General features: G+C 52.9%; 1 protein-coding gene across 6 annotated transcripts in view; it reads left to right on the top strand.

Moving 5' to 3' along the window:
* The window catches only part of WDR6 (WD repeat domain 6), a 47,031-nt gene that overhangs the window by 27,853 nt on the left and 5,328 nt on the right, over positions 1-13,850 (top strand). For 4 of the 6 annotated variants that reach the window (XM_083155581.1, XM_083155579.1, XM_083155580.1 and 1 more), the window contains exon 7: positions 13,117-13,215. In XM_083155581.1, the coding sequence (XP_083011707.1) occupies positions 13,117-13,215 (99 nt within the window). Of the gene's footprint in view, positions 1-6,406; positions 7,039-13,112; positions 13,216-13,850 lie in introns of those variants that run through there. The other 2 variants (XM_083155583.1, XM_083155582.1) reach the window with 2 other exon arrangements.

Raw genomic sequence — 13,850 nt, 5'->3', positions numbered from 1 at the left:
CTCACTCCCCACAGCACATGTTAATATTCTCCCTCCACGACGGCAGGTCTCAGCGACACAGATGGAGCAGTGGAATCTGTAGCGTGTCAGTGGCTGTTGTCTGAGGAGGAGAGATTAGCAGGGCGGTATAATACGAGCGCACATGTTCTATCAGTGACATTGTAGGAGCACAGAGCACACTGTCGGCTCATTACACATTCATTAAGTGCTGAGCGATTTCCCCTGGGTCAGAACAAAGGCGAGAACCTGATCCCGGATCCATCGCTGACATGCGGCTGTGATAAGTGGGGGGGGGGGGGGAGGGGGGGTACTCTGCCATTAGTGATGCGGCTGTGATAAGTGTGTGTGTGTGGGGGGGGGGGGGGTACTCTGCCGTTAGCGATGCGGCTGTGATAAGTGGGGGGGGGGGGGGTTACTCTGCCGTTAGCGATGCGGCTGTGATAAGTGTGGGGGGGGTTACTCTGCCGTTAGCGATGCGGCTGTGATAAGTGGGGGGTTACTCTGCCGTTAGCGATGCGGCTGTGATAAGTGGGGGGGGGGGGGTTACTCTGCCATTAGCGATGCGGCTGTGATAAGTGTGGGGGGGGGGTTACTCTGCCGTTAGCGATGCGGCTGTGATAAGTGTGGGGGGGGTTACTCTGCCGTTAGCGATGCGGCTGTGATAAGTGGGGGGGGGGGGGTTACTCTGCCGTTAGCGATGCGGCTGTGATAAGTGTGTGTGTGTGGGGGGGGGGGGGTTACTCTGCCGTTAGCGATGCGGCTGTGATAAGTGGGGGGGGGTTACTCTGCCGTTAGCGATGCAGCTGTGATAAGTGGGGGGGGGGGATTACTCGGCCGTTAGCGATGCGGCTGTGATAAGTGGGGGGGGGGTTACTCTGCCGTTAGCGATGCGGCTGTGATAAGTGGGGGGGGGGTTACTCTGCCGTTAGCGATGCGGCTGTGATAAGTGGGGGGGGGGGTTACTCTGCCGTTAGCGATGCGGCTGTGATAAGTGGGGGGGGGTTACTCTGCCGTTAGCGATGCGGCTGTGATAAGTGGGGGGGGGGGGTTACTCTGCCGTTAGCGATGCGGCTGTGATAAGTGTGTGTGTGTGTGTGGGGGGGGGGGGGTTACTCTGCCGTTAGCGATGCGGCTGTGATAAGTGGGGGGTTACTCTGCCGTTAGCGATGCGGCTGTGATAAGTGGGGGGTTACTCTGCCGTTAGCGATGCGGCTGTGATAAGTGGGGGGGGGTTACTCTGCCGTTAGCGATGCGCCTGTGATAAGTGGGGGGTTACTCTGCCGTTAGCGATGCGGCTGTGATAAGTGGGGGGTTACTCTGCCGTTAGCGATGCGCCTGTGATAAGTGGGGGGTTACTCTGCCGTTAGCGATGCGGCTGTGATAAGTGGGGGGGGGGTTACTCTGCCGTTAGCGATGCGGCTGTGATAAGTGGGGGGGGGTTACTCTGCCGTTAGCGATGCGGCTGTGATAAGTGTGGGGGGGGGGTTACTCTGCCGTTAGCGATGCGGCTGTGATAAGGGGGGGGGGGTGTTACTCTGCCATTAGCGATGCGGCTGTGATAAGTGGGGGGGGGGGTTACTCTGCCGTTAGCGATGCGGCTGTGATAAGTGGGGGGGGGGGGGTTACTCTGCCGTTAGCGATGCGGCTGTGATAAGTGTGGGGGGGGGTTACTCTGCCGTTAGCGATGCAGCTGTGATAAGTGGGGGGTTACTCTGCCGTTAGCGATGCGGCTGTGATAAGTGGGGGGGGGTTACTCTGCCGTTAGCGATGCGGCTGTGATAAGTGTGGGGGGGTTACTCTGCCGTTAGCGATGCGGCTGTGATAAGTGTGGGGGGGGTTACTCTGCTGTTAGCGATGCGGCTGTGATAAGTGGGGGGGGGGGATACTCTGCCATTAGTGATGCGGCTGTGATAAGTGGGGGGGGGGTTACTCTGCCATTAGCGATGCGGCTGTGATAAGTGTGTGGGGGGGTTACTCTGCCGTTAGCGATGCGGCTGTGATAAGTGTGGGGGGGGGTTACTCTGCCGTTAGCGATGCAGCTGTGATAAGTGGGGGGGTTACTCTGCCGTTAGCGATGCAGCTGTGATAAGTGGGGGGGGGGGGGGTTACTCTGCCATTAGCGATGCGGCTGTGATAAGTGTGGGGGGGGTTACTCTGCCGTTAGCGATGCAGCTGTGATAAGTGGGGGGGGGGGGTTACTCTGCCATTAGCGATGCGGCTGTGATAAGTGGGGGGGGGGGGTTACTCTGCCGTTAGCGATGCGGCTGTGATAAGTGGGGGGGGGGGTTACTCTGGCGTTAGCGATGCGGCTGTGATAAGTGTGGGGGGGGTTACTCTGCCGTTAGCGATGCGGCTGTGATAAGTGGGGGGGGGGTTACTCTGGCGTTAGCGATGCGGCTGTGATAAGTGGGGGGGGGTTACTCTGCCATTAGCGATGCGGCTGTGATAAGTGGGGGGGGGGTTACTCTGCCATTAGCGATGCGGCTGTGATAAGTGGGGGGGGGGGTTACTCTGCCGTTAGCGATGCGGCTGTGATAAGTGGGGGGTTACTCTGCCGTTAGCGATGCGGCTGTGATAAGTGGGGGGTTACTCTGCCGTTAGCGATGCGGCTGTGATAAGTGGGGGGTTACTCTGCCGTTAGCGATGCGGCTGTGATAAGTGTGGGGGGGGGGGTTACTCTGGCGTTAGCGATGCGGCTGTGATAAGTGGGGGGGGGGTTACTCTGCCGTTAGCGATGCGGCTGTGATAAGTGTGGGGGGGTTACTCTGCCGTTAGCGATGCGGCTGTGATAAGTGTGGGGGGGGTTACTCTGCCGTTAGCGATGCGGCTGTGATAAGTGGGGGGGGGGGTTACTCTGCCGTTAGCGATGCGGCTGTGATAAGTGGGGGGGGGGTGGTTACTCTGGCGTTAGCGATGCGGCTGTGATAAGTGGGGGGGGGGTTACTCTGCCGTTAGCGATGCGGCTGTGATAAGTGGGGGGGGGGGTTACTCTGCCGTTAGCGATGCGGCTGTGATAAGTGGGGGGGGGGTTACTCTGCCGTTAGCGATGCGCCTGTGATAAGTGTGGGGGGGGGGGGTTACTCTGCCGTTAGCGATGCGGCTGTGATAAGTGGGGGGGGGTTACTCTGCCGTTAGCGATGCGGCTGTGATAAGTGGGGGGGGGGGGGTTACTCCTCCGTTAGCGATGCGGCTGTGATAAGTGGGGGGGGGTGTTACTCTGCCGTTAGCGATGCGGCTGTGATAAGTGGGGGGTTACTCTGCCGTTAGCGATGCGGCTGTGATAAGTGGGGGGGGGGGTTACTCCTCCGTTAGCGATGCGGCTGTGATAAGTGGGGGGGGGGTTACTCTGCCGTTAGCGATGCGGCTGTGATAAGTGGGGGGGGGGGTTACTCTGCCGTTAGCGATGCGGCTGTGATAAGTGGGGGGGGGGGGTTACTCTGCCGTTAGCGATGCGGCTGTGATAAGTGGGGGGGGGTTACTCTGCCGTTAGCGATGCGCCTGTGATAAGTGGGGGGGGGGGTTACTCTGCCGTTAGCGATGCGGCTGTGATAAGTGTGGGGGGGTTACTCTGCCATTAGCGATGCGGCTGTGATAAGTGAGGGGTTACTCTGCCGTTAGCGATGCGGCTGTGATAAGTGGGGGGGGGGGGTTACTCTGCCATTAGCGATGCGGCTGTGATAAGTGTGTGGGGGGGGGTTACTCTGCCATTAGCGATGCGGCTGTGATAAGTGGGGGGGGGGGGGGGGGGTTACTCTGCCGTTAGCGATGCGGCTGTGATAAGTGTGGGGGGGTTACTCTGCCATTAGCGATGCGGCTGTGATAAGTGGGGGGTTACTCTGCCGTTAGCGATGCAGCTGTGATAAGTGGGGGGGGGGGGGTTACTCTGCCATTAGCGATGCGGCTGTGATAAGTGTGTGGGGGGGGGGTTACTCTGCCATTAGCGATGCGGCTGTGATAAGTGGGGGGGGGGGGTTACTCTGCCGTTAGCGATGCGGCTGTGATAAGTGGGGGGGGGTTACTCTGCCGTTAGCGATGCGGCTGTGATAAGTGTGGGGGGGGGGGTTACTCTGCCGTTAGCGATGCGGCTGTGATAAGTGTGGGGGGGGGTTACTCTGCCGTTAGCGATGCGGCTGTGATAAGTGGGGGGGGGGGGGTTACTCTGCCGTTAGCGATGCGGCTGTGATAAGTGGGGGGGGGGGGGTTACTCTGCCGTTAGCGATGCGGCTGTGATAAGTGGGGGGGGGTTACTCTGCCGTTAGCGATGCGGCTGTGATAAGTGTGGGGGGGGGTTACTCTGCCGTTAGCGATGCGGCTGTGATAAGTGGGGGGGGGGGGGTTACTCTGCCGTTAGCGATGCGGCTGTGATAAGTGGGGGGGGGGGTTACTCTGCCGTTAGCGATGCGGCTGTGATAAGTGGGGGGTTACTCTGCCGTTAGCGATGCGGCTGTGATAAGTGGGGGGGGTTACTCTGCCGTTAGCGATGCGGCTGTGATAAGTGTGGGGGGGGGGGGTTACTCTGCCGTTAGCGATGCGGCTGTGATAAGTGGGGGGGGGGGGTTACTCTGCCGTTAGCGATGCGGCTGTGATAAGTGGGGGGTTACTCTGCCGTTAGCGATGCGGCTGTGATAAGTGGGGGGTTACTCTGCCGTTAGTGATGCGGCTGCGATAAGTGTGGGGGGGGTTACTCTGCCGTTAGCGATGCGGCTGTGATAAGTGGGGGGGGGGGGTTACTCTGCCGTTAGTGATGCGGCTGTGATAAGTGGGGGGGGGGTTACTCTGCCGTTAGCGATGCAGCTGTGATAAGTGGGGGGGGGGGGATTACTCGGCCGTTAGCGATGCGGCTGTGATAAGTGGGGGGGGGGGGGTTACTCTGCCGTTAGCGATGCGGCTGTGATAAGTGTGGGGGGGGGGGTTACTCTGCCGTTAGCGATGCGGCTGTGATAAGTGTGGGGGGGGGTTACTCTGCCGTTAGCGATGCGGCTGTGATAAGTGTGGGGGGGTTACTCTGCCGTTAGTGATGCGGCTGTGATAAGTGGGGGGGGGGGGGGTTACTCTGCCGTTAGCGATGCGGCTGTGATAAGTGGGGGGGGGTTACTCTGCCGTTAGCGATGCGGCTGTGATAAGTGGGGGGGGGTTACTCTGCCGTTAGCGATGCGGCTGTGATAAGTGTGGGGGGGGGGTTACTCTGCCGTTAGTGATGCGGCTGTGATAAGTGGGGGGGGGGGGGGGGTTACTCTGCCGTTAGCGATGCGGCTGTGATAAGTGGGGGGGGGGTTACTCTGCCGTTAGCGATGCGGCTGTGATAAGTGGGGGGGGGTTACTCTGCCGTTAGTGATGCGGCTGCGATAAGTGGGGGGGGTTACTCTGCCGTTAGCGATGCGGCTGTGATAAGTGTGGGGGGGGGGGGTTACTCTGCCGTTAGCGATGCGGCTGTGATAAGTGGGGGGTTACTCTGCCGTTAGCGATGTGGCTGTGATAAGTGGGGGATTACTCTGCCGTTAGCGATGCGGCTGTGATAAGTGGGGGGGGTTACTCTGCCGTTAGCGATGCGGCTGTGATAAGTGGGGGGGTTACTCTGCCGTTAGCGATGCGGCTGTGATAAGTGGGGGGGGGGGTTACTCTGCCGTTAGCGATGCGGCTGTGATAAGTGGGGGGGGGGGTTACTCTGCCGTTAGCGATGCGGCTGTGATAAGTGGGGGGGGGGGGGTTACTCTGCCGTTAGCGATGCGGCTGTGATAAGTGGGGGGGGGGGGGGGGTGTTACTCTGCCGTTAGCGATGCGGCTGTGATAAGTGGGGGGGGGGTTACTCTGCCGTTAGCGATGCGGCTGTGATAAGTGGGGGGGGGTTACTCTGCCGTTAGCGATGCGGCTGTGATAAGTGGGGGGTTACTCTGCCGTTAGCGATGCGGCTGTGATAAGTGGGGGGGGGGTTACTCTGCCGTTAGCGATGCGGCTGTGATAGGTGGGGGGGGGGGGGTTACTCTGCCGTTAGCGATGCGGCTGTGATAGGTGGGGGGGGGGGGTTACTCTGCCGTTAGCGATGCGGCTGTGATAGGTGGGGGGTTACTCTGCCGTTAGCGATGCGGCTGTGATAAGCGGGGGGTGGGTTACTCTGCCATTAGCGATGCGGACGGCTGTGTGACCGCGTCCAGTCTTGTAAATAACGCAAGGTAACGTCTATTTAATCTGATGTGAATGCGCCGGATTTGATATATTTAGAGGTAGATTTAATAAAGTGTCTAAAAAGTAAAGTGTAGGTGTTGCCCATAGCAACCAATCAGAATCTTTCGTATCATTTTCTGTAATATATCAGTTAAATGATACTTAAAATATGATTGGTTGAAATGGGCAACCGCTTCACATTTTTAATAAAAAAAAAAAAGTTCTACTTTTATTTTCCCTGTAGACCTGGGAACACTCTGCCTCACCGTCTCTGCTCATCAGTGTGGGATCAACAGTCTTCACGTGCAGAGTACTACGGCTGGCCATTATATGGTGGCCAGTGGTGGTGATGACAATTCCATCCACGTCTGCTGGCTGACATTGGACCACGTGTCTGAAGATGGGACGACCGGTAACGCCCAGCTCCTCAAATCGCTCTCTGCAGCCTCCGCTCACGCCGCCCATGTCACCGGCCTGCGTATCCTCAGGGAGGACCTCTTGGCGTCGGTGTCCGTGGACCAACGCCTGATCCTGTGGAATCTCGGGGACCGTGGCCTTCAGCACGTAGCCACCAGGTTTTGTCACGTGGCGGACGTGTCTGAGTTAGACTGCTGGGAGCGCTCTAATGAAGGACACTTGTGTGTGCTCTGCGGACAAGGGCTGGAGATTGTGAGGCTCAAACACTAGGTGCCCCGGAGGAACATGTCATCGTTATGGGAAATCACCTACAGACCAATTCCAGATTATAATTTTTTTTTTAAATAAAGAAAAATACTATTTATACAAAATTTCTCATAATTCATAATAGCAACCAAAAAGTTTAATGAATCACGATGCCAGAACCGCCGCACAAATAAATATTAGTTTGTAAGTTTATCATTTACCAACATGGCGCTCTTGAGTAATGTTGGACATCGATTGTCGATGGATACAAACCATCATTGGTTTGTCAGTGATATCAGGTAGCTGAGAACAATGGTTCTCCATCACTGATGGTACAGAAATACATTTATTTCTACTTGGTTCCTGGATACGGAGCATAGCTCCACCCCTCCCCAATGTGACCTGTGATGCTCCACCCCACCTCTGATTGGCCCACAGCCCAGGAAATGACCATCAGTGGGTGAAACCAGGGATGGTTCTCCTGTTGATGGGTCTATACCGGGAATGGGGAACCGTTGGCCCTCCAGCTCTAGGTGTTGAACCAGCATGCCCTGCAACAGTTTTAGCATGGCCAAAATAGCAAAGCTGTAGCAGGGCATGCTGGGATGTGTAGGCCACAGTTTTCCCATCCCTGGTCTATACCATCAGGTTTGTACATCAATGATACTATTGATTGTGACCATCGATGTTTAACCCATCGTTCTTTTATGATTTCCCAACTGTTTGTGGAAAACGTAAATAACATTGGGTTAGACCACAGGTTCTTAAACTCGGTCCTCAGGACCCCACACAGTGCATGATTTCCAGATCTCCTTACAGAATCACAAGTGAGGTAATTAGTTCCACCTGTGGATCTTTTACAATGTGTCAGTGAGTAATGAATGCACCTGTTGGGTGACCTGGGAAACGTAAGGGCCCTGAGGATCAAATTTGAGAACCCCTGGGTTAGACACAAACCCCCTCCCATTATACACACACGCACACACAATTTATTTTGTAGCCCTTTTATATGTATGCACTGTATACTTTTATTGTACTTATATTCACAATAGTTTGTTCTCAGACTGTTACCTGAGTGCATGGAGGCGTCCCGGGAGCCGGGGGTGTGTCCCGTACAGAAGGCGACCTCGCCAGCGAGAAGGTCCCGACTTTCTGTCCTTTATTGTGTTGACCGGAATAAGATCCCCAAGGTCCCGGTCACTGCCTGCTGCTCTGTTGACAGCTTCTATAATGAATACAAATGCACATGGCCAACACTTGCCTGAATTATTAAGCATTTGTCACCCATGAAAGGTTGCTGTACTCCGAACCCAAGGCTCTTATTAATAATTAATCCCCCCTGATGGGAGCCTTCAGCAAGAGCTTCTGTGACACTTGGACAATGAACTTGGACTTGTATCGATGCAGGGGCTGTGAGCAAGGATACGGAGTGGGGAAATAATTGACAATGGGCCCAAAATGTTAAAATGTTCCTACCGGGCAAGTGAGGAACGGGGGGTACTGTTAGACATGCACCAGACAAGTGACCCCAAGAAAGGCAGAGGAGAGCGCGAGGGGTGCAGGAAGGGGGCTGCGGACACACGAGTGGATGGATCTCACCCCAGTCTCAGCCCTAAGTCTCGTCTCTCAGCACCTTTAGCCCCTGGAGAGTGGACGGATTGGAGCGGGAACAGACGGATTCAGCATGACGGCTGTCTACATAAGGTCAGCAAATCATTTCATCTCATTCCAGGGCTTAGTAAATACCCCCCTAAATTCCATGAAGTAGTTGTTGTCTTTCCTAAGAAAAAAAATGTTCCGGATTTTTTAGTCTTAATTCTAGATTACACGTCATAATGATGGAACAATGGGCCTTATTCTAGTTCACTCTTTCTGACAAAATCCTTCTTAGATGGACAAAACCATGTGCACTGCAGGGGGTCAGATGTAACATGTGCAGAGAGAATTAGATTTGGGTGAGTTATTTTGTTTCTGTGCAGGGTAAATACTGACTGTTTTATTTTTACACTGGAATATAGATCTCACTTTGAAGTAAAACCCCACCAAAATCTAATTCTCTCTGCACATGTTACATCTGCCCCACCTGCAGTGCACATGGTTTTGTCCATCTAAGAAGGATTTTGTCAGAAAGCGTGAACTAGAATAAGGCCCAATATCACAGTAATGTCCGTGCTGGCGGCTGTGCCCGCCTGAAATGGAGCAACACTTTAATTGCTCCATCTGGCACCATTTAGTGGCTGCTGGTGCACAAAACACTTGAATTTCCCCCATATAGTGTGTACACACGGTAAGATTTGGCTTCCGATGTTCCCGATATAGGGACATCGGAAGCCAAATCGCATGCTTTTTTAGGGCTTGCGAGCCCGATGTGCGCTCCCATGTGAGCGCATATCGGCAGCCAGATAGAGAGGGCAGGCAACACTATGTAGTGTACATTGTGCCCCTCTGGCATGGCGTGAGATGCGAGTCCCAATGCGAATTCGCATCTCACGGCATATCCTACCGTGTGTACACACCAATAGAGGTGAGGAGCAGTATTCACATTGTATTTTATAATTGGGAAACAATACATACAAAATAGTAAATCATGTATGTTGTTTATTTATTACCAGTTATTTATATGGTGCACAGAGAATATTCCAACAGTCATATCAGTCCCTGCCCCAGCTGAGCTTACAATCTATATGCCCCACTGGGCAAGTTTTTTTCTGGGGAGCATTCCCTAAAAAAACCCACCATTGTGTCCCCAGATCCAGCTCATCGGCGCTGCCTGGCAAGGGGGAGCACAGGCAGTAGCACTCCGGGTTTGCTCCAGTCTGCGCACTGGACCTAACCCTGGAAAATTCTCGGGAGTAACAGGGAAGGGGTTAATCATCACATCCCACATAGAAAACAATCGGCGACTTGGGTGTGTGCGGCACCGGAGGGATCGGAGCGAGTGCTGTATATTTGGGTGTTGTCAGGGATCTAGCACACACACATATTTATAAATGGGCCCCATAGAGAGGTACGCTTGGGCTCCCATAGCCGCCAAACCTTACATTGGGCCTGATTCAGACCTCATCCCTGCTGTGCGACTGCTGTCGGGTAGACATCGCCCTGCTATAGGGAACTCAGTGCACTTTTTCAGTGTCCATGTCGACTGAGTCAACATTCGGGATAAATAAAACGGAAAAACCCCATGTTGACCTTTTGACTGCCGACCTTGCCCATGTCGACTTAAGCCTTGTGTCGACCTAATGACCCTGCCGACCTTCAGACATGTCAACATTGATGCATGCCGACCTTCAGTGGTCCACCCAATGGATGTCGACCTTTCTCTTGTTGATCCTATGACCTATCATTGATAAATGCTTTCCCATAGCTGACTGGTTGCTATGGGCAATTTCCTCACATTAACCCTTTATAGTCTGCCTGCTGTAAATACATTTCTAGTGTACTTCTAACATTGGTCTTATGCCTTGAATATTGGAAGACCCTGCCCCCTGCTGGCGATCGCTGGACAGTGCCCGGGGTGAATAATGCAGATTTCTGGGATCATTGCCATTTATGTGAATTATTATGTATTTAACATATTTGTTAGCCCTCATTTTATAGAATATACAGTAACACTGACATTCTAATACGTTTGAGTCATTAATTGCCTGAAATGAATCTACCCATGGCTACATGTCAGAATTGCAGTGGTGTCCAGGAATGAGCCGGTGCTGCCGGTGTATTATCCGTGATCTGTGATGTAGGATGAATATCTCTCAGTGTTTCCCACACTCTGGGCCTTATTCTGCTCGGTACGGTGGGACCGTATACGGGCGGATCGGGTTTTTTTATTCATCTGCGCATGCCTAGCTTTCGCTATGCACATGTGCGGCGACCTCACACCGCTCACTGACGGGTCTCTCCGTGTGAAAAAAACCTGTCCGCAAGAGTACGGTCATTGTGGGTGGCATGGGGGTGTTTTTAGGGGAGCGGCCGGAATAATGAGGAAAATTGGGTGTGCACCAAAAATGTACGGTGCTACAACCGCTCGATCGGCGAACGCACCGTGCATTTTGGGCCAAAAACAGGCGGACGCCAAAGATAGCTCCAGACCACCCCTAGAGATACCGTATGAGAGCGGGCGCCTGGGTCTGCTAATTAACGCTGATTACTACACCTGAATGTAATAAGCAATGCTGCAGCCTATTAAGTGAAAACCATTATTTCACTACCTGCAAGCCACACACAGCCCTCAAACACATTGGAACCTTATCTTTCTACACTTCTCTACATGTAAAGGTTGGTTTAATTTTAGGTAAGATTCATTCTAATACTTGCTTATATATGTCCAGGTAGTTATTTTATAACCATCTACACCCAATCAGAAAGTGTTTTTGTAAACTTTAAAAAGCAGGAGACTCAATTCCCAGGAGTCGACATGTGTCAAGTTTTTCACTGTAACACCAACATAACTTTATTTAAAAGTAAAAGCAATGTGGGGACACATAGATAGTGATTAAAATGCCACATTAGAACATAACAAATATACATGTAATGAGGGTTAAAATGTTGTTTTATTAGGGTGTTTATTAAGGTAGACAATTGAGTTAATAGGAAACAATTATTGAATAACAGTTAGAATAATTAATTAATTGTCTTAATTATAGTTGAAAGGCTAGATTAGCAGGTTCATATATGTAAAGGTGCCACCGTGCATGGACGTACGCTCACTCTCACGATCGGTGACACATGCTGAGTTTTCCATTTAAAAAAGGCGAGACCCGTCCGTGCACTGTGGCGTACACTCAGATATACGGAAGATGTCGTGTGAAAACGGACGAGACCCGTCCGTATACGGTGGCGTACGCTCTGTTGTACGCCAGTTATCGGTGTCTGGGAGACCCGTCCGTATACGGTGGTGTACGCTCTGTTGTACGCCAGTTAACGGTGTCTAAGAGGAGATCCATCTGTATACGGTGGCGTACGCTCAAGTGTACGCCACTCCCCATTGTCGGTGTTTGTGACCGTCCGTATGCGGCTGTTCTGTGGGCGGACTTACACTCACCGTCCGCATACGGGAAACGTACCGTACGTACGTTTCACCGACCTAACCAGAATAAGGCCCTCTGTTCTTACGACACCTTACACTTTCCCAGACCACCATCTGGTGCACAGGTGTATTAATTGTGATCGGTCGCACTTTCTAAAGGGACGTACACACGATTCAGTTCTGCCGGCTATCGACACCGATTCAAAATCGCCGGTCAGTGGGACCCAGCGGGTTGCCTGAGTCGAACCGGATGGAAGGCGGTGTGAGGATGGCGCGCGGAGGGATGCTGCATAGAGCAGCATTACACCGCTTCCGAGCTTCCAAATCTATCAGAAATAAACTAGCCAGGCGTCTATTTCTGTTTTTGATCCGGGTGCCGCGGGGCCACGCATCGGGATCAATCTAGATCGAAGGCAGTTAACTGTTTGATTTCGATTTAATTTCGCTTCTAGAATCAAAATCGAATCGAAAACGTGTTCAAATTAAACGGTGCGTACGCCCCATGAGACATGGCAAATTCATTCCTATTGGACAGATTGTATAGATCCACAGGTGGCCAGGAGTCCCGTGGGCAAAAACACTCTAATAAAGTGGTGTCCAAACTGTGTAACTCAACACGTTGGGCAGCCGCAGGGGTTCTGAACAAACGCATCTTGCATCCAGGAGGGCATGGGGGTGGGCTGATGTCATGATGTCCGCCACGTCATGACTTCACATGACTTGCGGTTCTGTATGGGGTGAGAAAACAGATCTGTAAAAAACATTGGAGACCAATGTCCATCGTGGGCTGTGACAGTGTTCCTAATTATACAAAGCAGGGAAACTGTCACAGACACTTGGCCAAATCCTAGACCCTGACCGTCCCTTACTGATCATGTAAGAGCCATCAGCAGACGCAGGGCCAGATTCAGTCATTGGGAGCCTGGAATAAACCATGTTGCAATGGAAATACATTGATATTGTTTCTGTGCAGGGTACATACTGGATGCTTTTGCATGTAGCCCACAGATGTTACTACGCTGCAATATAGTTTTCAGTTTGAACACACGCCACTCGCATCTAACTCTCTCTGCACATGTTACATCTGCCCTACCTGCAGCGCAGCATTGCTCAGTTCATTTGCTAACGAAGCTGAATCAGACCCAATGTGGCTAAATCATGGACCATCTTCCTGCACCAGTGGCCAGATATAAGCCATATACTGGGGGTGTGACACATCCGCCGCTGCAGTCATTTGTCACCTTCCCTTTCTCTGCCCCAGGCAGCAGCTGACAACAGATGCGGAAAAGATGAAATCCACGGAGCGTTGGCCCAGGCGGGGAGGAAATCTGCCCTGCCGCTAATCCAGAAAGGCAGGGACACAGGTAAGGTGGTTGTAGGAGCATATGGGTGGGGTGGGCGTCTCACCAGCCGCATCTGCCATGTCCAACACTGGGTGCAGGTGTCTGGGTGCATGTAAACCAATCCAACCCACCGTGGACATAAGTCGCTTTCAAAGGCTGGCCGGGCACCGCCCAGGAGCGTTGCCCCCAGATGCCCTGATCACGTTGTTCTGTTTGAGCATGTGCCAGGTGCCGCCGATTCTAATCTGCCACCTGCCAGAGGAGAAAAGTGCTGCGACTGCCAACAAGCGATGAATAGGTAATGAACAGGTCCAGTTACCTAATCCGGGGTCCCAGTACAAACCTGGCACTTACCCGCTCCTAGCTCAGTGCCGGAGCTGTGGTATTACATGTCACAGGCGTTACCCCCGCCTGCACTTTTATCCCAGGAGAATAAAATACATCAAAGGGTAATTAGTGCACCTGATATTCTGAGCTGCACTTCCCAAAAAGCCCCAATTCCCTCCCGGGCCGCCTGCTGCCGCTCGCCCTGATGTGAAGGCTGATGGGAAATAAATATGTAAAGTGAAAACTAATCACAAAGAAACATTGGGATAAATTCAGATGCGTCATCATGGTACAAAGAGCGGGATAATGGGAGAGTCTGGACATGATAG

Source organism: Crinia signifera, chromosome 8 (assembly GCF_055691185.1).
Source record: "Crinia signifera chromosome 8, ASM5569118v1, whole genome shotgun sequence".
NCBI lineage: Eukaryota > Metazoa > Chordata > Amphibia > Anura > Myobatrachidae > Crinia > Crinia signifera.
Note: the sequence above shows the minus strand (reverse complement) of the source record. Positions and strands in the feature narration are given on the sequence as shown.